This window comes from Medicago truncatula, chromosome 7 (genome assembly GCF_003473485.1).
Source record: "Medicago truncatula cultivar Jemalong A17 chromosome 7, MtrunA17r5.0-ANR, whole genome shotgun sequence".
NCBI lineage: Eukaryota > Viridiplantae > Streptophyta > Magnoliopsida > Fabales > Fabaceae > Medicago > Medicago truncatula.
This window is the reverse complement of record NC_053048.1, coordinates 53,601,551-53,623,935: the sequence shown is the minus strand read 5'-3', so window position 1 is coordinate 53,623,935 and position 22,385 is coordinate 53,601,551. Positions and strand designations below refer to the sequence as shown.

The 22,385-nt window shown below is 31.3% G+C and overlaps 2 protein-coding genes across 2 annotated transcripts; both read right to left on the bottom strand.

Annotated features, from left to right (window-relative positions):
- Positions 1-707: 707 nt before the first annotated feature.
- On the bottom strand, positions 708-5,875 carry LOC11430547 (putative protease Do-like 14). The gene is made up of 11 exons (XM_003626211.4): positions 5,715-5,875; positions 5,523-5,622; positions 5,144-5,254; positions 4,865-5,044; positions 4,651-4,778; positions 3,280-3,491; positions 2,991-3,072; positions 2,737-2,879; positions 2,327-2,447; positions 1,396-1,488; positions 708-1,066 (listed from the first exon to the last, which is right to left on the bottom strand). The coding sequence occupies exons 1-11, from the start codon at positions 5,727-5,729 to the stop codon at positions 950-952; spliced, it is 1,302 nt and encodes a 433-aa protein (XP_003626259.1). The 5' UTR covers positions 5,730-5,875; the 3' UTR covers positions 708-949.
- Positions 5,876-6,097: 222 nt separating this feature from the next.
- On the bottom strand, positions 6,098-6,903 carry LOC11432258 (probable histone H2A.5). The gene is made up of 2 exons (XM_003626210.4): positions 6,596-6,903; positions 6,098-6,496 (listed from the first exon to the last, which is right to left on the bottom strand). The coding sequence occupies exons 1-2, from the start codon at positions 6,812-6,814 to the stop codon at positions 6,281-6,283; spliced, it is 435 nt and encodes a 144-aa protein (XP_003626258.1). The 5' UTR covers positions 6,815-6,903; the 3' UTR covers positions 6,098-6,280.
- Between the last annotated feature and the right edge of the window lie 15,482 nt (positions 6,904-22,385).

Below are 22,385 nucleotides of genomic sequence, written 5' to 3'. Positions count from 1 at the left end.
ATAATATATATTGAAAAATTTAAAATATCCATACTCCCATATAAATAAATTCTCCTTTTTTAGGCTTCCAAAAAAATATTTAGAAGTTTATGTTTTATTAAACTAAATTGAAAAGTTGCAACCAAAAAAAAAAAAAAAACTAAATTGAAAAGTTGCGTTAGAATTAGTTTATCAGATGAGAGATATCATTGGATAGTTATTTAAACGGAAGAATTTTACAAAAACTGCATTTAACCTACATTTTAGGTAGATTAATTTTTTCTCAATCGTCTAACTTCTTATCTCTTAACTCAAATCGGTTGAACCCTATCCCACCCTTTACTCTCATGTATAAACTTAAAAACTTCATTTTCTTTATTTTACTCTAAAAAAAAATCAAGTTTTCCGATTTGCATAGAATAGAACGAGCAAAACCGCACTTGAAAACAAAGTCTGCTTTGTCTGGTTTCCCTTTTGTGACTGGAGACAGTTTTCAAACCTTTCCGATTTGCCTAGTTTCCAGAAACCACAAATCACAAAGAGGGTATTAACGCGGCAAAGGAGGTCCAAGACAAAGATCAACAAAGGAGAAATAATAACATAACAACTATAAATTAATTCCTAATATTTATCCATCTATATTTTCTTGGTTTTCTTTTGCAAAAAAAATAAAATAAATCCATCTATATTTTCTATCCAAAAAAGAAAAAACTAATGACTAAAGTGAATGAGTTGAGATCCTCTCCATTTAGGACCCTTGGCGTGGAAGGAGTGAACGGGAGGAAGAGGGAGAAAAATTTAGTGTTGATGGTGTACAACAAAGCTGGTAGAACCTTTATTTTTAGGTCATGTTGGTGGAACAAGAGATTAAAAAAACTTGTGCAAAATACACCAATTATATCACTTGTTCACAATTAGAACGCCAACAATGAAACAAGGCCACTTTTTTTGTGTAATTTGCAACAGTCTCCTACAAGCTGAGATTGGATTCCTCCGGAATCACAGTTAAAGTTGCAAATTTATCATTCGCTCTTTTAACTACAACCTTGATGGGCACCCCAACTTTGTCCACCATCATTTCAATCACCTGCAACAATTTTATATCTATGTGAGAATATATAAATAATCAAACACATCAATCATAATGAAGAATAATCTCACGGTCACTTGTTTTTACTGTCTGTGGAGATAGATTTCTACATTATGCACGACTCGAAGATATAAAATTACATTATATGTTACATTATTTATTAAGTTACTGCCCTAAAGATTAGTATAAGTTTGGACTTCAAGTTTTAGTGCACAAACTTACAAGCCTATTGTTTTGCTCCCCAGATCATTTTATCTTAGTAACATAAGTAGAATAAAAATCAAAATGATAATATCAAATTAATAGCAAATAACATATGTCAATACCTCCTTCATGCTTTCCACGGGCTTTCCGTCAAATTCAACGACAACATCACCAGGACGGAACCCAGCACGATCACCAGGGGACCCAGGAGTTACCTAGTCAAAAACGTTTAAATTTCCTTGTGACAAACACATTATTTCAAGCATCCTAAAGCTTGCCTCACATTTGAGCAACACAATGCATATTGTGGCAGAGGAGATAAGTTACATACTGAGAATAATCACATTGAATAAACTAAATTACACAACATATTATTCAAAAAAAATTACACAAAACATAAGCGGAATGGCATATTTTTCTACACTAATGTTGTCTAATCAGAAAGAGGAGTAAGTGGACCGTTCTTATAAAAAAAATGTTTCCTGCTACACGTAACTATCACAATTAGATAGGATAGATAAAAACAGTTAGTTACTGTTTGTATTTTGTTTTTTACATAAGAGTTCCATCTTCTCTTTGATTTGTAATATTCACTATTTGTTCATAATAATGTAATCTTATTTCAGACTCGTCTTTGTCTTCCTCTTTGTTTTTGTGTTCACTTTGATCTATCAATAAGATGAGGAATATTTTCAGAATAATTTTCTACGATTCTCACTTTAATAGGGTATCAGAGCCCTATCTAAGTATGATAGTAACAAGTATGCAGAAGTTTGAACCGCCCATGGCTTCACTAACATAATCTCTTAGAAATGCTGACAACACGACTAAATAATAAGTTAAGCTAGTTATTAGCCAAAGCATAGCAAAAGAAAGCAGATAAATTTTAAACTAAATCTCTTCATTATTATCACTAACCAATTTTGCAAACAACTTTGAAACATATTTGTCTCATAAAAGCAGAACATGATTCCATGAAGATACTGTCATGTGAATCTAGATTCTGAAGAATTACATAAATAGCATCTAAAGATCGATTAATTGGGAACATACCATTGGTACAAGAATGCCCTTATTGACATTAGGGAATGAAGCGTCTTTCTTTTTAAGCTGCTCAATAATCATCTCATTTAGATCAAGCATTCTTAGTCCAAGCCATGGCCGTATTACTCTCCTGAAAAGAAAAAAAGTTTACTGCATTAATACTCAACTTAGCACAGCCTAACTACTCAAGTATTAACCACATAAAAGTATGTCAATCAAAATTGTTTATGTGGATCATAATATATTCATAAAAGGTGAAAATTGTAAGAGTTTGCCTAATTAAACTTTCTGCTTGGAGAGTAAGATATCTTTTCAGATTGTCACATATAAACGGCAAGCTAACAATATTTTACGAAAGTTAACATGGTGCTTTCAAATGAATATGCAATAAAATAAAACAGATAAAACCAGAAACATACCCACTTTTCTTGAAATGCTCTATAATTTTACACACAGAGTCGATTGGTACGGAAAAACCCAACCCATCAGCAGCCAACACTTTCATGATGTTCACTCCAACAATTTCTCCATCCATATTGACAAGTGGCCCTCCAGAATTTCCCTGTGCCATACAAGCAGATAACATGCAAGTTAATGTTTGATCTGTACACCAAATCCATATTCCATATCTACTTGGGTAGTTTTTGCAGGAAAAGGAAGACATCTCACATACCACATTAATTGCACAATCTGTTTGTAAATACTCTCTGGGCGAGCCACTAAATCCCAAATCACTGCTTTTACGGTCAACGCAACTATGCCAAAAATCATACAATACATGAGTATAACAACAACAACAACAACAACCAAGCCTTATGCAATACATGAATATATTAATCCAAAAGACATCTAAAAAATCAGCACGTGTTAAATCTAACATTGAAACGGTATAATTTAAAGTAAAATAAAATAGGTTAAAACCAGGAGACATCTTTTACAGCCAGAAAGTTTTATCTTCGCACCTTACAATACCAGCAGTGACAGTATTCTGAAGGGAATGCGGACAACCCATGGCTATTACCCAATCCCCGGGACGAAGCATAGTTGAAGAACCAAGCTTTGCTTCCGGAAGTGGGGTTTCAGAATTTATCTTCACAACAGCAATATCTGAATGCATGTCAGCATTCACCACTTTCCCCTCAAATGTCCTTCCATCTTGCAAAGTGACTTCAATCTGTAGTACAAAAGATGTTCTAGATATAAATCCAATGTCTTCATTTCACGAGGTAAACAATAAAGAATAGTAAAATAAAATGATTAAATATACAACACAACAGCTTGCAAATGATTGAGTCTTAAATGATTTTCAGGTATATGTACTTCAATGAGACGTAACAATTTATGTTAAGAATATTGAGAACCAATTGTTCCGGCAAGCAAGCTACTATACGAGGCCTACAACATAAGAATATCAAGAACCAATTGTTCTGGCAAACAAGCTACTATAAAAGCCTGCAGCTAAATGAGCTACTATACAAGGCCTACAGCATGATAAACTATCATACATACTTGTAATGAGCTTATGTATGTGACTTAAAACTCGACAGCAAAAAGGCAAAATGAGGATGTTAAGAAAGATAAATGGTCATACAAGACAAGATTAGAGAGAAAATTGCGGTAGCTCCAATTATTAAAAGTAAATGTGGAAAGGAAGGAGGATAATTCAATTGTTAGAGTGATAGGAAGTTCAACTGTTAGAGTGAAAGAAAGTTCAACTGTTAGGGTAAAAGGAAGACTAACATAAACTCAAAGTCCAACGTTAGCAGGGATTTAGATGTAAGAAATATATCTTGAATTGTGGTATATACTAACTAGTTATGGCACCGTCTTATTCTAACTCATGTAGTTGACCTCACCTAAAGGTTTGGTTGTTACAATTGTTGTTGTAATGCTGATGTGTTTGTGCAAAACTAAGGTATGCCAGAATTCACAGAATCGTCGTTTTCATTCAGTTCTGTAGGTAAAAAAATTGAATTTATTGAGCAATGCCCTATTTTGTAGGGAATGGATCAATGAATTTCCAAACCATGACTCAGAAAGTACTGCTTAACCCATCAGATCTTAAGCCACCCTAGCTTTGAGTCATACAAAGCCACAGACCAAGCAAGAACAGTAGCACTTCAAACAGATATCTATAAGAAAAAAATCATATAATTTTAGCTTGATACTGGCTGCATGTCAATGCAAACGAAACATGCTGTTGGGAAACATCCAATTGTACTCTTCTACCACATTTACATCACAGAGAACTTTAACAAATTTAACATCACTTTTTTTCAACTTTCAAGACAGTGTACATATTTGAAAAGACAATCCCTTTCTTGAACACAAACCTTCCCTTTGGATGAACCTTTTGTGCCATGAAAATCAACGACAACATGAGCACATGTCAAGATTGTACCATCTTTGTTAATGATTGTTCCAGAGCCAATACTCTTCCCTGTAGCAAAACCATAGAAATCTACAAAGCCAATACTCCAAACCATCAGCATAATCTCAAAAGAGACAAAAATTGAAACAACTCATTCAGATGAAAAGGTAGAAAACCTTGTGGAATCGAAATATTAACAACAGCTGGACCAACTTTAGCAGCAGCATTTGCAATAGTATCTCTACCAAAAGTTACCTTAGATGGCTTTGATTCATCATTAACACCACCGGAAGTTTCCTTAGATATGTCCGAAGAAGGAACAGGGTTAACTCTATAAGAAGACAGCGTGAGAATCCCTACAAATTTTCAGTTCTAAATGTAACACATACATCTAAATATGGATAGTTATTAGTATTATTATTATTATAAAAGTTCAAAACAGAAAGAGGACAAACCATGTTGGTCGAAAGATGGCAAATGTAGAGGTAACAAATCAAACGGTGTTGCCAATGTCAACCATGATATATCTTGCAATGGCAAAGGAATCCGAGCATGTACAAACGTTCCTAAATTTGAAGCCATGTTAAGATCAATTGATATTTTAAAAATGATTTCCATTATATGCATAGTCAATATTACACGAGCAACTGATCATAATTGATAAATTAGCATAACCATTGGACATCAATCATATGCACCTTGAAATTGATACCACAAATGAATTGTGATCGATTGACATTTCATCAAAATTAATCCAATTGAAAAGCATGCCATTAACTTTATTTCAAGATTATAATAAAGTATAAAAAGAGGAGGATTTAGTTAGTTACTCACTGGAATTAGTGTGGTTATCGGAACAGAGTAAAGTTGAACCAACAGCAAAGATACCCACAGCTCCAACGGCGGAGCTTCTATTCAAACGCAGAAGTTTACTCTGTCACACATTTCATCCCCCAACCAAAATCAGAGAGATTCTTCAAATATTACGAAAAACAAACCGCTAAAGAAGAAAGAATTAACAAATACCAGGAAATAACTCATGATAGATAGATAGATAGATACCAACGCCAAAATTCTACACTCTTCAACGCAAAATCAAGCCAAACCACTGTCACGAGTGTTCAAAACCCCCAACAAAAACCAAACGGTCATCGAAATGGGCTCAATAACCCACGGCCCAATAAGAATCCTCATTTGTCTTGTTAAAAAAGTTACCACCTTCTTGGTTGGATAAATACACAGCGACGTGGTTATTTTATCTAAATAAACCGTTCATTCATTCTTAAATTTAATGCGTTTCGTAAAAATAACTGCATGTAAATCGCTGGCAAACGTAAATTAAAATAAAAAATAAAAAAAATAAAAAAAAAAAAAAGAGAGAGAGAAGTCTAGAAATTAAGATAACTTCATTCATATTTAACAAACCACTACATTTATCATCCAACGAAAATAGTTAGATCTAAATGAAATTAAAAACAAATTACATCTAAAGTTTTGAGGGAAAATTACATCTACAGTTGAAGCCATGTAAATGCACTTCAATTAAAAAAAAACCTAATTAAAAAGTAAGGGAGATTATACAATTGACAAATCTATTTCTTAGGGGAATTGGTAGTTTTCTCAGCAGCAGCGGTTTTCTTTGGCAACAACACAGGGTTTATATTTGGCAAAACTCCACCACTAGCAATTGTCACACCTTGAAGCAATTTTCCTAATTCATCATCGTTCCTCACAGCAAGACACACGTGTCTAGGGTTAATTCTGTTCTTCTTGTTATCTCTTGCAGCATTCCCAGCCAATTCAAGAACCTACATTACATCACATTCCAAAACAATAACCTAATTAACATTAATTAATTACAAAAACCGATTAATTATGAATTTCGCTTTGAAATATACGGAAAATACCTCGGCGGCGAGATATTCGAGAACGGCGGCGAGGTAGATCGGAGCACCGGTGCCAACACGCTGAGAATAGCGACCTTTCTTCATGAACCTAGCGATACGACCAACGGGGAATTGGAGACCGGCTTTGGAGGATTTTGAAACGGCTTTCTTCCTTTCGCCGCCTTTTCTTCCACCGGCACCTTTGGTGGTTGTGGTTGTTGTGGTGGTGGTGGAATCCATTGTTTCTTCTTTTTTTGTGATCCGAAAATGGAGGGAATGAGTAAAATAGAAATGCGAAATTGGAATTTGGATGAAGTGTGAAAAAAGATTGTGAAGGCGCGAGAGGTGTTAAATACTGATTGAAATGTCAATTGTTTGTTATCGCGTTTGAATCTCAGGTTTGACCGGACGGTGAAGATTGTGTCACGTTAGCGATCCGTGGCTTTTTGCATTGTAGTTTTGTTCATCGTGCGGTCGTGTAGTGTGCCACGCTGGCGATCCGTGTGCTTGCCTTTTCGTCCAATCATGTTATTTCTTCGTTAGATAGTGGAGGAAGGAAGTTATAACTTATAGCGATCTCTTATTTTCACCTTAATAAAAATAAAAAAATAAAAAACTGTTTCTTATTTTCTTGTAAACAACAAAAATATTTATATTCTTTAATATAGAACATTTTTTTTTTGACAGATAATATAGAACATAGATAAGCATGTTTTTGATAAATTAAATATATGAATTTATATTGTTCAGTAAAGGAGATATAAATTTTCTTCGTAAAAAAAAGAGAGAGATATGACATCTTCGTGTATTTTTTAAATTTTATTCTCATTATATGAATTTATATTGTTCAGTAAAGGATATATAACATTTTCTTCGTAAAAGAGAGAAATATAACATCTTCGTGTATTTTTTAAATTTTATTCTCATTGGTTACAATTCATAATTTTTTTCATAAAAAGACAATATGCAAATAGTATATCTTATCAATGACTTGTATTTCAATTATGTCGGTGCCCCTGGAAAAACAATGTAATATATCACTCTTAATGAATAAAAAAATATAGAGGGCAGACATAAATCTAACCTCCAAAATATATAAAAAGAAAATCCAAGAAAATGATAATTGTGAAGATTGGATATATTCGTGCATGCATTTGCTTTTCATAATATGTGAGATGTCCCAAAATTCAGCTTGGTGAGGAGGGCAATGGAGTTCTTCCATCAATTAGACAATTCGAAGAACCGTGTTATAATTTTCAAGAGATTAAAGAACGTATGTGGAATCGTATTCTAATTATATGGTACTCTAAACTTTAAAGTGGGAAACAGTCACATTAATTGCAACCAACAATTCGGCATGAAGATAAGTAGTAATTATGAAATTTGCTTCAGAATCGCCCATAAAATTAGATCTATACGATCTCAAACAACTTGAAAAGTGAAGGGGGACCAAAATAGGATGACACGGGACCTTAGAGAATCGAAAAATCTAAAACTTTGATATACTTTTTGAGGAATGGCGTCTGGATTGAGTTTCAGATCAATAAAATGCATTCACGATTGGCATGTAAGTAACCTGAAATTGAACGGTCTCACAATGCATTGGTAGTGGCAGACAACATATCGTATCTTGAGCTTGGCAACTCCGTTTTTTAAAACAATTATTGAAGATGAAATGGATGGTAGGGGATTTTATCCAGTTTTTTCTCATTGATAGATGAGAGAATGTGTTTGTGATATTAAAAAGGGAGAATGAGTGTAATTAAAGGTGGGGAGTTCAGCACTGCACAAAATTGGAAAGTGGAGAAAATATGAAAAAGCGCATTTTGAAGTTGTATGAAAAAAACTACAGGTTAAGACAGTTATGCAAGCACGTTTCACCGAGTTCAGGTATGCTCCATTTACATGTTGCTCCATTTATACCATTTAGGGTCTTGGATGAAAGACAAGTGGCAAAAAAAGATTCAATGATTGAGATTTATAAATAAATAAAACATTTATTTTTTAACTTTAATAAAAAAAATTAGGTCTCTTTGTATCCCCACTTCTTCTCTCCCGTGTCCACTTCCTCTTACTCTCTTTAATCTCTCACCGTCGCCCAACACCTCCATGGCTCCCGTCGCACGGCCCATCGCTACCCCCATATCCTCTTCTCACCGATCTGTCGCCGTCACAAACTACCATTGAAATTCATCTCGTTGATTTTTTCAATTGATTGCATCTCGTTGGTTTTTATTTTCTTTTATCAAACAATAAAAAAATTAAAGAATAAAGGAATTGTTTCTGGAATATGACTGTTTGCATCTTTAAGCTGAAACATGTTGTAGCAGTTGAATCAATAGTTCTAAGTTTCTTTTTTCAGTTGAAACAATAGCAGCAATTGACTGATTCTAAACCCTGTTATTGAGTCTCGAGTGAACGGCGGCGATTGAGATGGAGGGAAGCGCAATCGGTGGATTCGGCGGTGATGAATGGGGAGAGATAGAGTTTGTGACAATGGAATCGGCAGTGATGAACGAGAAGAGAGAACGCGTCTATAACTTTTTGTTTTTATATTAAAAATAAATATTTTATTTATTTATAAATCTCAACCATAGAATCTTTTTTTGCCATTTGTGTAACACCCCGTTTTCCCAACATAAAAATTTCATAACAATTAATCAGAGTTTTCCACATAAACATAATGCTACACTTCTTAAAAATCATAAATGGAATAAATAATAATTTATCCTTCATAATTCAATTCAACATAAATATTCAAGACTTCGCAGCGGATTTAATTCAACAACTAAAATAGTCTTTGGCACGAAGGCTTCATCATAACATCTCATAAAAATCCAAACTAAATCATAGTTATGTAAAATCATAAGCAATATGTAAGGAATAGAAAATAGCCACAAAAGTTTTCATCCTGTTACGTATCAGAGCACCTAAAGACACAGTGATAGATAGCCACTCACGACAGCAATCAACAGCTACTTATTCTCGATCACCTGTAAGTTACTCATACGAAGAGCAACATTTTCAAGCAGAAGGGGTGAGATTTCACAAACAATAATATTAAGCATATAATTCAACAATTAAATTTAACAACATAAACATTATTAATTAATAATAATAATTCTTCATATAGTGCTTCATTAATAGTCCAATACAATTCTAATCATCATTAACTCATAACAAATATAAACAACAACATAATCATCATCTTATAATAACCTAAGCAACAACATATTCATCATCTTATAATAATATAAACACAACATAATCATTAATATTCCATGGTTTGTCATCAACAACAACTTCAACGATTCAACGACGACAACGCCAACCTGACAATACAGCTACGTGAGAATACACCACCTCTTATAATACGACAACGTAAGAGTACACCACCTCTTATAGAACAACAACGTAAGAGTACACCACCTCTCACAAAACACCTGAACATAAACAGTCACCAACAACAGCTTCAACTACGACTTCAACAACTTAGACAACATTAACAACTTAAGACTCCAATACTTTGGAAAGACAACTTACAACTTTACAACTTAGACCAACACCTGCAACTTGATCAATATGCAACAGCAACAAAAACAGTACAAGCAATTCACAGCATAACAATATTAATGAAGAGCATCAACAACTTAAACATCATACATTTTCCACATAAGGCATATAAATATTTCACATAACCAACAACAGCAACATAGGCAGCACGTAAACATCTCAAGATATAACAACATCAAATGATAATCAACATCAACTTAAACATCTTATATAATTCACATAATGCATATACAAATATATTACATTACTATCAACATTAAATCATATTATAACAGCTTCACAGATCATCAGTAATATTATATTCAACCTCCATTCCTACCCCAAGGATCAACTCATAACATAGGTTAAATACTCTTAAACACCTTAATTGAACTCCTAGTACTTCTAGTTTTGAGGTTTGAAATTATTCCCATCAGTAATATTATATGCTGAATTTTCATAAAATTTCAGTAAGAACTCCTTGGAGTATTTTCATCATATCTCAAAAACCAAAAATCATTTTCAAGTCAAACTAAAGTCATTGGAAAACTAACAAAATTATCTACAACTTTCATGAAGACTCCCAAACCCAATTCAGAATAGAAAATTCAGGAAAATTTGATTTTCCTATGCTCGGGAAAAGAGGACGACTGTGCTGATCCCTGCTGACCCCTGTATAGTAATTTGATCATATCTTGAGTTCTATGTGCTTAAATCGAGTGCCTCCAAATCCGAGTGACATATAACATCCATATCTACAACTTTTGTGAAGGCACCTAAACCCAGTTCAAAAGTTAAACTTGTCAAACTGAGACAATAAAAACGCGTTTTGCACACTGACAGCAAAATCGCAGTTCAGCTGCGATTTCGCCTTTGGGTAAATCTTTTCGACTCCGTTTTCGATCCAATACTCTCCAAACATGACCCTAATAATTACCCTATGATCACCCTATCATTATAACACTAATTATTCATCAACCTTCGAAACCTAAACTAGTTTTCCTTAATTCTCAACTTTCAATTTCATCTTTTAATTCTAATCTCTCAAATTCTAAAATCTCAACCTACAACCATGTTAAATTCATCTTCAGAATCACATACTCTGAATTATTGAAGGTTGTTCCCACCCTTACCTTAGTATTGATGATCGGCGGTCTCTCTCCCTATTGGTTCTCTTCTTTTCTTGTTTTCTCAATTTTTCTCCAAAAAGCAGTTTCACGTAAAAACTTTTCTAAACCTAATTTCCTCCTTATATCTCTCCTCAATCCACTTTATCTTATTTCCTCTATTTCCACTAAACTCTTCTAAATTTCAAAACAGCCTCACATCTCAATATTTATTTTATTTTCAAATCTTATTCTAGTAAATAATAAAACAAGTCTTTAAATAAAATATCAACACATCACATAATCATATAAAATCACATAAATCATCAAAGTGGACTCTAAACTCTATAAAATAATTAAATAAGTAAAGAGGGCGTTACAATTTGTCTTTCATCCAAGACCCTAAATGGTCTAAATGGAGCAACATGTAAATAGAGCATACCTGAACTCCGTTTCACCCAATTAACATCAGTAGCAGGTTTATTACGAAACAACTTCTAAAGAACCAATGACGTATAAAGAGAGTAAAGTCTTCACCAAATAAGCTTCCTAAAGCATCATAGGAAAAACATAGCGGATATATAAATTATCATATTTGAAAGTCATAATACAAAAAACTGAATAGTCCTAAAAATGTGGTTTGCAGAGGGAATAGTCGGGATAGATATTTGTTTTATGGGTCTTATTAACCATTGTCCTAAGGGTAATGGTTAAGGATTTAAAATAGGAAATAATTTATGAATTTCATGGAGAAAATGTTTCATTTTTAATTTTCAATGTAGTGAAAACACAAATTTTAATAAAAAGTTTCTTCTTTAAACTTCTAAACAAGTGGCCCAAAGACAAGTTTTATTGTTGTTGAGATATCATAGAATTGGCGGGGTAAAAGGAATACTCACTCCGTCCCAAATTGTATGACGTTTTGGGTATTTCACACATATTAAGAAATACAATTAATATTGTGTGGAAAATAGATATTATGAGTTGTTTTACAAAATTGTCCTTAATAAATATATGGGAAAGATAAATGAAAGAATTGAAAGAAGAAGGAGTAATAATTAATTAAGGTTATAATTGAAAAAGTAACATTAATGTTGCATGAGTATTGTAATGCGACATATAATTGGGACAAATTTTTTCTCCTAAAGCAACATACAATTTGGGACGGATGGAGTATAAAACATGCTGTTTCCCAAGAAAAATGAAATCAACTAAAGGAAGACTCAAGAGCAGCGACAACCTCATCATGAATATCAATGGAGAATAAAATTAGGCTATCAAGCCATTTATCCAACCACACGTTGATTGAGGTGTCATACCAACTACCAAGTGTTATTATGGATTTGGGAAATCCAAGCTTCGAAAGTTATTCAAATAGCATTCTCCCTCCGTTTTAAAATATAAGCAAATTTTACTTTTTAGGTTCATTCAATTAATGATGTATGTAGTTCATAATATAAACCACATACATCATTAATTGAATGAATTTAAAAAGTCAAATTTGCTTAAATTTTGCAACGGAGGGAGTATATATAATGAGATTGAAGATTGTTATTCATGATCATGAGAAATCAATCTAGAAAAAGAAATGATATATGTACAATCATTTTTGACAACTTTTGTAACAATTTTATCTCTCATATTCACATTATCATTTTACTTTCTCTCTCTATTGATTTGATTTTTGTGCCAATACCTCGTTTCTTTTATAAAATTTTGGTTGTCATAGAAATTATCACATATATGGATGTTCAAATAAGACAACTCATTAGAAAAATAGCCCAAGAATTCTTTGAAGTCAGATAATTCCACCAAAGATTCAAGCCAACCAAGTCGTTGACCTCAACTTTTTGTTCTTCTGATCGCTACACATTTTTGTTGCACATGGAAATTCATTCCAACAAAGACAACCACCTGATCAAGGAAAACACAACCCATATACTCCCTATGTTCGCAATTATAAAATAATTGTTTAATTGTATTCTTGACCCTTCAAATTTTGTAATTGTGCGGTTTTTACCTCTTAATTTTTTTGTGTGCGATTTTATCCCCCAAGTTTTCCCCCTTACGATTACGATTATGAGACCCCCAATTCAATTTTACAAGATTTAGGCACATACGTGGCCAACTTAAATGGCATGGTAATTACATGTTGGATAATTAACTAAAGACTTAAATATGTCATTATTTTCCGCACTTTCATCATATTTTGACATTAATTTCTATTTTTTTTTAATTTGATATTGGTCCATGCACTTTGTAAATATTTTGCAATTAATATTTATGTTAAGTCCACGTTAAAAAACAAAACTAACGGTGTGCCACGTGGATTATTATTTTATTCTTTTTTTTTTTTACTTAAAAATATCATCAACCCTTGCACTTTCAGCATTTTATGATATTGATTCATGCTAAAGTATATTGGTCCCTGAACTTGTTTTTTTATAATCTTCCAATGATATTATTATGTTTTACTATTATTTTGTTCATCATTTTTATCGAGTATAATTATAAAAAAAATTAATCTTTAAAAAAAAAATTATAAAAAAATTAAAGAATGATTAAGCTTTAATCGTATCAATAATCTTTTTCTCTAACTGTGATGTGTCTGCCAATTGAACTATATTTATCAACAATTATGTGACAACTTTTTATAAATAATAAATAAACACATATTAGTGGGATATTTACGTCAAATATCAAATCCAAGACAAGGGGTATATAAATAATAAAGACATACCCAGTTTATTTTACATTCCTCCTATTTTTACTAATTTCAAACAACTAAAATATTGTCTCATTTTCTATTCATTTTCATTCATATAACTTTTGAACAATCGGTTAATGAATCAAAGTTCAATTCTACTGGAAATCGACGTTGGGCCTAACACAAAACTGGCTTGTGGGGGTGATGATTACCCCCACTTATAAATATACTGTCAGGCCAACTTCTATCTGATGTGAACTTTTAACACCTATTGCTGCTGCTTTCGACATCAGAGAAAGGCTCATGTAGTAGTATTTTGTGTCCGTCCTTTCCAGTTCATAATTCTGTAGCAAAATCTAATTGTAAAACCATAGTTCTTGTCCGCATGCTAACGTGACACCATAAAGATAAACACGTTTAATTTGCAATCGTTGTCTATCTTCTTCCTCACTTTTTGTTTTTTGAAGGAATCTTCTTCCACTCACGATTTAGGCGTCTTTTTGTTTTTCAATTGTCCTCCATTTATTATAGAAAATAACACAGACAGTGATGTCAAGTGTATAAGAGTGCTTGAGTCATAAAAAAAGTTTAAAGAATGCCATATTCGTTCAAATCAGCTTTCCCTTATCTTGACATTTTCCTTATACCATTTATTATTGAGTAGTGATACATAGACCACCTTAGGTGGCATGTACCACTTGTACACCCACACACAATTTTAACAAGTGTCCTTGTGGTTCCCCCACACACAAAAAAAGTCACATGTATTGTCTCTCACACACTCTCACATGGAGTGGTACAATGTGTGTATGGAAAAAAGTGTGTACATGAAACATTATCCTTTATTATTTATGTTCACCTTTTTGTTTCGATAAATTGAACTATACGGAATTGATTGGTCTCCCTGAAAAAATCAAATGAATTTAACGTACAAAATGTGTATCACCAAATAATGTATAAGATATAAAATTTGCACTTTATATTATTATTAATTGATTTGATGCTACTAGTAAGATAGAGAGTGGGAAAATTAAATTAGTAAGAATGGGAATTACGTAGAAAGTTTCAGGTCAATATTTTGGGTTATAGTAGAGAGGGGCCGTCATGACGGTGGGAATCAGGGGAGGTTGAAATTGTTTCCCACGCGCACAGAAAAGTCAAAGCAATGCCTGGCTTTTCTCCATTGTGGTCAGCGGCTATGTTATGCAATGCATGCAACTCTTTATTGAACTAATAACAAGTTTTTTTTTTTACTCAACAATAACACATTGGTTTTTTATATTATAACTATTAGTGATTTTTTATTTTTAGTTTTATCTTGTGAATTAGGAGATACAACTGTTGACGCTATAAATCATTTTATTCATCTACCAACTATTACTAGTTGGGATTATCGAGTGATAATAACAAAATAAAATATGCGATTATTTTTGTGTCGATCTCACATCAATGTTGTTTTACGATAGACTAATTTATCTATGAAATTTAGGTCTCTCGTGCAACGGTGTAGCAACTAACAACGTTAGTAGTTAGGGCTCCTCAAACCTTTTTAAAATAATTTATCACTTTAATATAATGTTTTGGCAAATTCTATGGTACACCCACTGTATTTTTACACTCACTCTTTAAATTTTTAGTTAAATGAGTTGTTTTTTGAAAAAAAATATTATTTTTTATCATTTATAATTATAATAACTAAATCTTATTCATCAAAAGTGTCAACGAAATAATTTTTTATTTTTTTAAATTTTTATCACTCATAATTGAGAACGTTAATTATTTTTTACGATAATATGTACAAAAAGTTACTATGATTCTTATAAACAATTAAATGATGTTTTTTCTTATGAAATGTTGTTCTATAAAATATAAATATTTGACAAATAACTATTTACTATAAAAAAAAATGATCGTTCATTTATAAAATTAAGAAGCAGGAGTACCGGTACACCTCATTTTGTGAATGTACCGTAGAAGTTCCCTAATGTTTTTTGTTGTTGGTTAAAACCACACTAATATAATGTTTAATAATGAGATACACTTCTTTGGCTACAATCATAAATATAAGTTGTTTAAGCACACACGTAAATGAAAAAAAATATGAAAGAGAAAAATTAAATAATATATTTATTTTTAAAGTAATTAATTGATAGATATTTTAATGAGTGTATATCTAAATAATTTTGATATGGTGTTGTAACTATTTCTCTTCATTACTTACTCCATCCGAAATAAAATATAAAAGCAAAAAGTTATTTAAAATTTAATGTATGTGGTTCAACTCCGCAAGTGTTTAAAAAACTCTTTTTTTTCGGAATAGGAAACAAAATATTATTTTTTTTACCTTTTTTTCAAGTTTACGAATTGAAATCGGAAACAACGTTTCGCAGCAGACTTCAACAAACATATTATTCCTCTAGATGACTAGATATAGTATGTATCTTAGTCCGAAGCAATTTATTTATTGTAAAATATGTTGACGGGCTACAGTCTAAATACTATACTGTCAAATATACATGCAAGTTGCTGTAAAAAAATAAAAAATTGTCATGGTTTGAAACCTTGAGTTCAAACTTCAAACCATTCTTCAATGACCAAAACAATATAATTAATTAATTGAAGAGAACTCGGCGGTGTGAAAAGAAAGAATCTCTTTTTTTATTTTTTTGAACGAAGAAAAGAACCTCTTTTATGAAGTTGTTTTCCACCAACATTTATCGTAATTAGGGCTGGAAATGAGTCGAGTCGAGTCGAACCTGTCTGAATTTGACTCGACTTTGAAATGAACCTTTTTTTAACTCGAGTTCGGCTCGTTTAAAGTTCGCGAACAACTCGGTTCGGCTCGTTAGGTTGTCTATTCGAATTGTATACTTCAAAAGCTTTTTTTCTTCAATTTTTTTTTTTGTCAAAAATACATGTCTTTGACTTAAAAAAAAATATATATATATATAAATTAAATAAAACTATTAAGGTAGAAAGGCAGTTGCACTTACTACTCTAGCGCATAACATATTTTACATTGTACTCGTTATCATCCACCTCTCTTATATATACACTTTTACTCTCTAATATTTTCAAAACACCCGATGTGGGACTATTTGTGTACAAATGTTTGTTTAAAAGCCTTCAAAAGATATTAACTTTTTTCCTCTATCATAACAATTATCGTTGATTATTAATAAATCAAATTAGTAATAATTCCTATGAAAAAAGTACATAATTATTAGAAGAAGCTTGTACTAAATTACATATTATATAACAATATGCAAAATAATATTTTATATATATCGAGCTGGTTCATGAACCAAACGAGTCGAACCATACTCAACTCAAGTTCGACTCATTTATTTAACGAGCTTAATTTTCAACTTAAGTTCGACTCATTTGGTTCATGAACCAAGTTCAACGAGTCAATTATCGAATCGAATCTCGAATTATTTTTGAGTTGGTTCGGTTCATTGCCAGCCCTAATCGTAATGCAATTAGGAATGTATTTTTAAAAGAAACTAGTTTGAGACGGCAAAAGTTATGATGCATAAGGTTTCTTATGCACCGTATATAAACACTTCACAACCATCAGATCTAGTGTACACGTGTAATAATCCTAGGCTTCTCAAACTACACCAAATCAAACTTCATTTGCTTCAAACATTTCTCTCACTAAAACATAAAGCTCTCCCTCTCTATCTACAATTCAGATGAGTCTTCATCTCTTCAGGGCACACATGATGATTTCGACGCGGTGGTAGTCGGCCAGAGGCAGCGGTGCCGCCGTGCCAGAGAACCAAACTCACCCTTTTTAAAAACTAAAGCCATTTTTCAACATCCATTTTCGTTTTAAAGCCAAATCCGGACTCGGATCGCGCAAAAGCACAACGAGAAGGAGTAGATCTAAAGATTAAAACCGATTCACTCCTCTTCTTCCCTCGCGTTTTCTTCTTCTTCTTCGATCCAGTGGCGCTGTGTTGATTGTTATATGTTATTGTTTCGTCACTGTTTGTGTTCACGGTTTCAGATCTGAAGTTGTTACTGATTCAAAATCTTTGTGATGTTAGAGGGATTTATGGCTAGGAAACTGCTGGAGATCATTAAGTACATCTAACGGTTTTGGAGTACAACTGCTGGAAACCATTAAGTACATCTAATGGTTTTCCACAGCAAAATGGTTTTGGCATTCCAGTACGGTGATGAACGACGATGTTGATGATGAGATTGAAGATTCTGGAAACCATTTCCACAACAAAATGGGTTTGGAGTACAACTCATAGAAACCATTTCCACAACAAAATGGTTTTGGCATTCCGGTACGGTGATGATGATGAACGACAGTGTTGATGATGAGATTGAAGATTCCAGTGGTGATGATGATGAAGGACGGTGATGATTCAGTTTGTTTCCGTGTTTGGTTCGTTTTGTTTTGTTTTATTTGGTTTCCTTTGGGGGTGTAGGAAGCAATTATGTTGGGATTTATGCATGGTGCATAAGGATTTCCTTATGCACCATAACCGCTCCCGTTTGAGACCCGTTCCCTGCACGGAAAATGTTTTTCCAAAATTATTTTGTATATATTAAATAACATATATTTTTTTTTAATATTTTTTGTGGGTCCTTATCATAAGAAATTTAAAAAAAATAAAATTTGTGGCCTAATTCATAAGAAAATATCACATCTTTTTAAGGTATAGTTATTTCTTAAAAGATATTTTTATCCTTCATTTAATGATTCTCTTTTTAATTTTAGTGAGTGTATTTTTTTATGAGGGTATATTAATAATAAAAATATCTAAAAAGTTACATTAATTAATGATTATATTGGTGTTGGCCTAGCGGTAGTCTCGCTTGGGATCCTCCTTAAAGTATCATGTTCGATTCTCTCTGGTGTCAATTTGGTTGGACTAATTTAGCTTCTTCAAAAATAAATTAATAATTATATTGAATTTGATGATTTTTGGTTTTGTTTCTTATATTATGGACCGAAATGGGTACAATACATCAATAATACCTTAAAATTCTAGGGAAAAAAGGGAATATTACAATTAAAGAAGTCTTATTTTTATTTTGTCATTTTGCGTTCACCTAAGGTTTAGACTTTTTGTCCCCTTCTTCTTTATGTTACTATTAAAATAGATCAAACACTCTATTTATTTTTTCACCCAAAAACTCAACCCTCTTATATATGCATATGAAAGGGATAATTAAAGCTAACCGAAAATGTGATTTTTTTTTTATAAATATTTTAGAAATAAAATAAAATTTTAAATAATTGTAACGGTAACTCATGTCAATTGATAAAAAGCAGGATTATGATTGAAGTCTAGCGAACTCGCGTACATTAATCGCGGGCGCAAACCAGCAAACCCGTGTACGATAATGAAAACATATAGCAAGAAAGGTTACATGTGATTGATTAAAGTACCAACCCGGGTCTAAAATTTAAAAATGATAAACCATGAATTTTTTTATAAAGAAAAAAAATCTAACATGAATTATCTCAAATAGTAAGAAATTAACGTTAGTAGAAAAAAATACAAACAATCAATTATCCCAATAATAAATTGGTTCAATGGTAAGTTTGATTTATGTCTCTTATTGAAAATATTTTGTTTTGGAGAGGAGAATCTACACCATCAAATTCAAACAATGTAGAACAACTCTACGTAATACATACATGCATAACATAGCAACCTAGTTAATTTAACCCTAATAAGTCCTAACAAATAAATGAAAATCATTAATCACGGCCACAATCAAATGAACCCGTCTACGAATATTAAACCATATAGCAGAAAAGTTTATATGTGGCCCATTAAAGCACCAAACCGGGTCTAAAACTGAAAAATGAACCGATCATCAACATAAAAATGGTTCATATACCATCAACTACTTGAAGCAGGTTGAAAATTAGATGTAGAATGAATTTGTTAAGTTAGATTTTTATTAAGCGATAAATAAGTAATAACTCTTTCAAAAAAAAAAAAAAGTAATAAGATGCTTCATATAGTGCAATATTGAAGCAACACAATTGCATAGGTGACAAATGAACTGTTTTTACTCGAATCATATATTATATAAATAATTAAAAGCGATGTTTCATCCCTTTGCAGAAAAAATGCATAACAGATGTCCTGGTACAACAAAAAAGTTAAGAAACCGTGAAAATAGTGTTTTGAAATGAAAAGTGAAAATTTGAGATTATGAAGATTGTTTTGAGAGTCTATTTGAATGTGTTTTGATTTTTAGTTTCTGAAATCTATTTTACAAAACAATTTTAAAAACTGTTTTTAAGAAGAAAATGAAAAATAAAAGTTGTTTGGCAATCATAGAGCAAAAGCAGCATTTTCATCTTATATTTTCAGGTTGTACAATATTACAGAAATGCCATTAATGAAAATTGCATTCTTCTCTGTGTTTTTACTTTTCAAAAATTGGAAAATTGAGAACCAAAACACCTTTAACCTGTTTTGTTTTTTCAGTTTTAAAAACCAATAAATAAAAAACAGTTTCCAAAAACACTCTTGTAGAATTGGATCGCCAAACAAGGTTTTTTTTTTTTTTTTTTTTTCATTTTCAAACTTCAATTTTAAAGTAGAAAAGGTAAATTTTCTCCTACCACAAACTTATCAGTTTTAGTTGATTATTTATATAGTTTATTTTAATAATGCAAGCATATCATGTCTTTTATTTTTAAAAACATGCATTATCATTTTTTTCCCAATCAAAATAGAAATTGTTATTGTTAGAGAATGTCTTTGGGATTTCAGTGCAAAAAAAATTCTTTGATCTTGGAGCCTTATTTTTTTCCAGGAAAAAAATAGAATGAATGAAAACTATTTAGTATAAAAATTTATAAATAAGATTTATTATGATCTATCAATATATTCCTTCAAAAAAAAATGATCTGCCAATAGATGATGAGATATTAGGAAAATGAATAAAATAAATAAGCTCCTTATGATTTTTTATGGAGCAATGCAATAACTTATTTTGTTAATAAAGTGAAATATAATAGTCCCCGTGAGCTTAGCTCACTTGATAAGGGATAATGCATAGTTTATGCAGGGGCCGGGGTTCGAACCCCGGACCCCACTTATATTTCTCTAGCCGCTAGGCTACTTGACAAAAAAAATGAAATATAATAACTTATGAGTGATATACATTGTATTATTTTTTTTTGTTGAAGATACATATATTATTATTATTGAGTTTTTCTATCATATACAAATTTTTTCATGTTAGAAGTTCAAAATCATAAGTTTTTATTTGAACTTATACATTTTATATTAAATATATATTTATTTAGTGAATAATTCCTCTTTTTCAAAAAAAAAGTTGTTACTTTTAATTGCTTTAACATGTGAATATTGCAAATATCAAACAAACCAATTATTAAATTAAAGAAAAATTTAGAAAAACAATAATTAACATTTTATGATTTGTTTTTAATAAATAAAAGTTTTTTCTGATAAAAATAATAATATAGCAATTATTGCAGAATAAAAAGAGAATATGAAAACATTTTAAAGAAAAAGTGATCAACCAAGTTTTATCACCATTTAAAAAAGATCGAGACCGAGGAAACTGTGGTTAGAAAAGCAAGAAACAATTCTTTTTTCTTGTTGAGAGGAAAACAAAGAAAATGTTTCTTACATTTTGTTATCATATTGATTTGTAAGAATTATCATTTCCCTAAACGAAATACCGAATAAATAATTAAATGTACTTTTGACAACAAAAAAACTAAATTTTAAAAAGAGACAAATTGATAAATAAGGGAGCCAAAAAAGAAGAAGCAAAAAAACACAGTTACCAAACAACTATGTTATCAAGTAGCTATAGATATATTGATATGCTCGAAGTAAAAATGCTTATCTGATGGAAAATTGAGAAAGCTGACTGTACAATTAATAACGATATGTTCTTTCAAAATAATAATAATCATAATAATAATAATGATATGTTGATGGTTTAGTAAAAAAATAATATATATCGATGGCTTTTGAAAAATTTAACCCACATATAATCTCAGCTATATCATGATAGCTTCTACGACACATTAAAATGCTACTTCAGTGATAAGAGTTTGTTTTATAACTTCATGCCATTTAGTTTAAATCAGTTCGATTATAGTTGTTAAAAGGTCATTAGTATCACAATAATAAAAAATAAAAAACTGATTTGATATATTTTCTTGTTAAATCAATAAACTCGCGATCTTTTTTATGAATCAAATATCTACATGTAAATTTTTGTGTTTTAGTAAAGATAATTCTGTTTATATATGTATCACACTAATTTTTTTTTTCATTTTATCATAAATATTTAAAATTCACTTTACGAGTAATAAAAATTAGAATGAATCAAATATCTACATGTAAATTTTTGTCTTTTAGTAAAGTTAATTCTGTTTAGTAAATATCACACTAATTTTTTTTTCCATTTTATCATA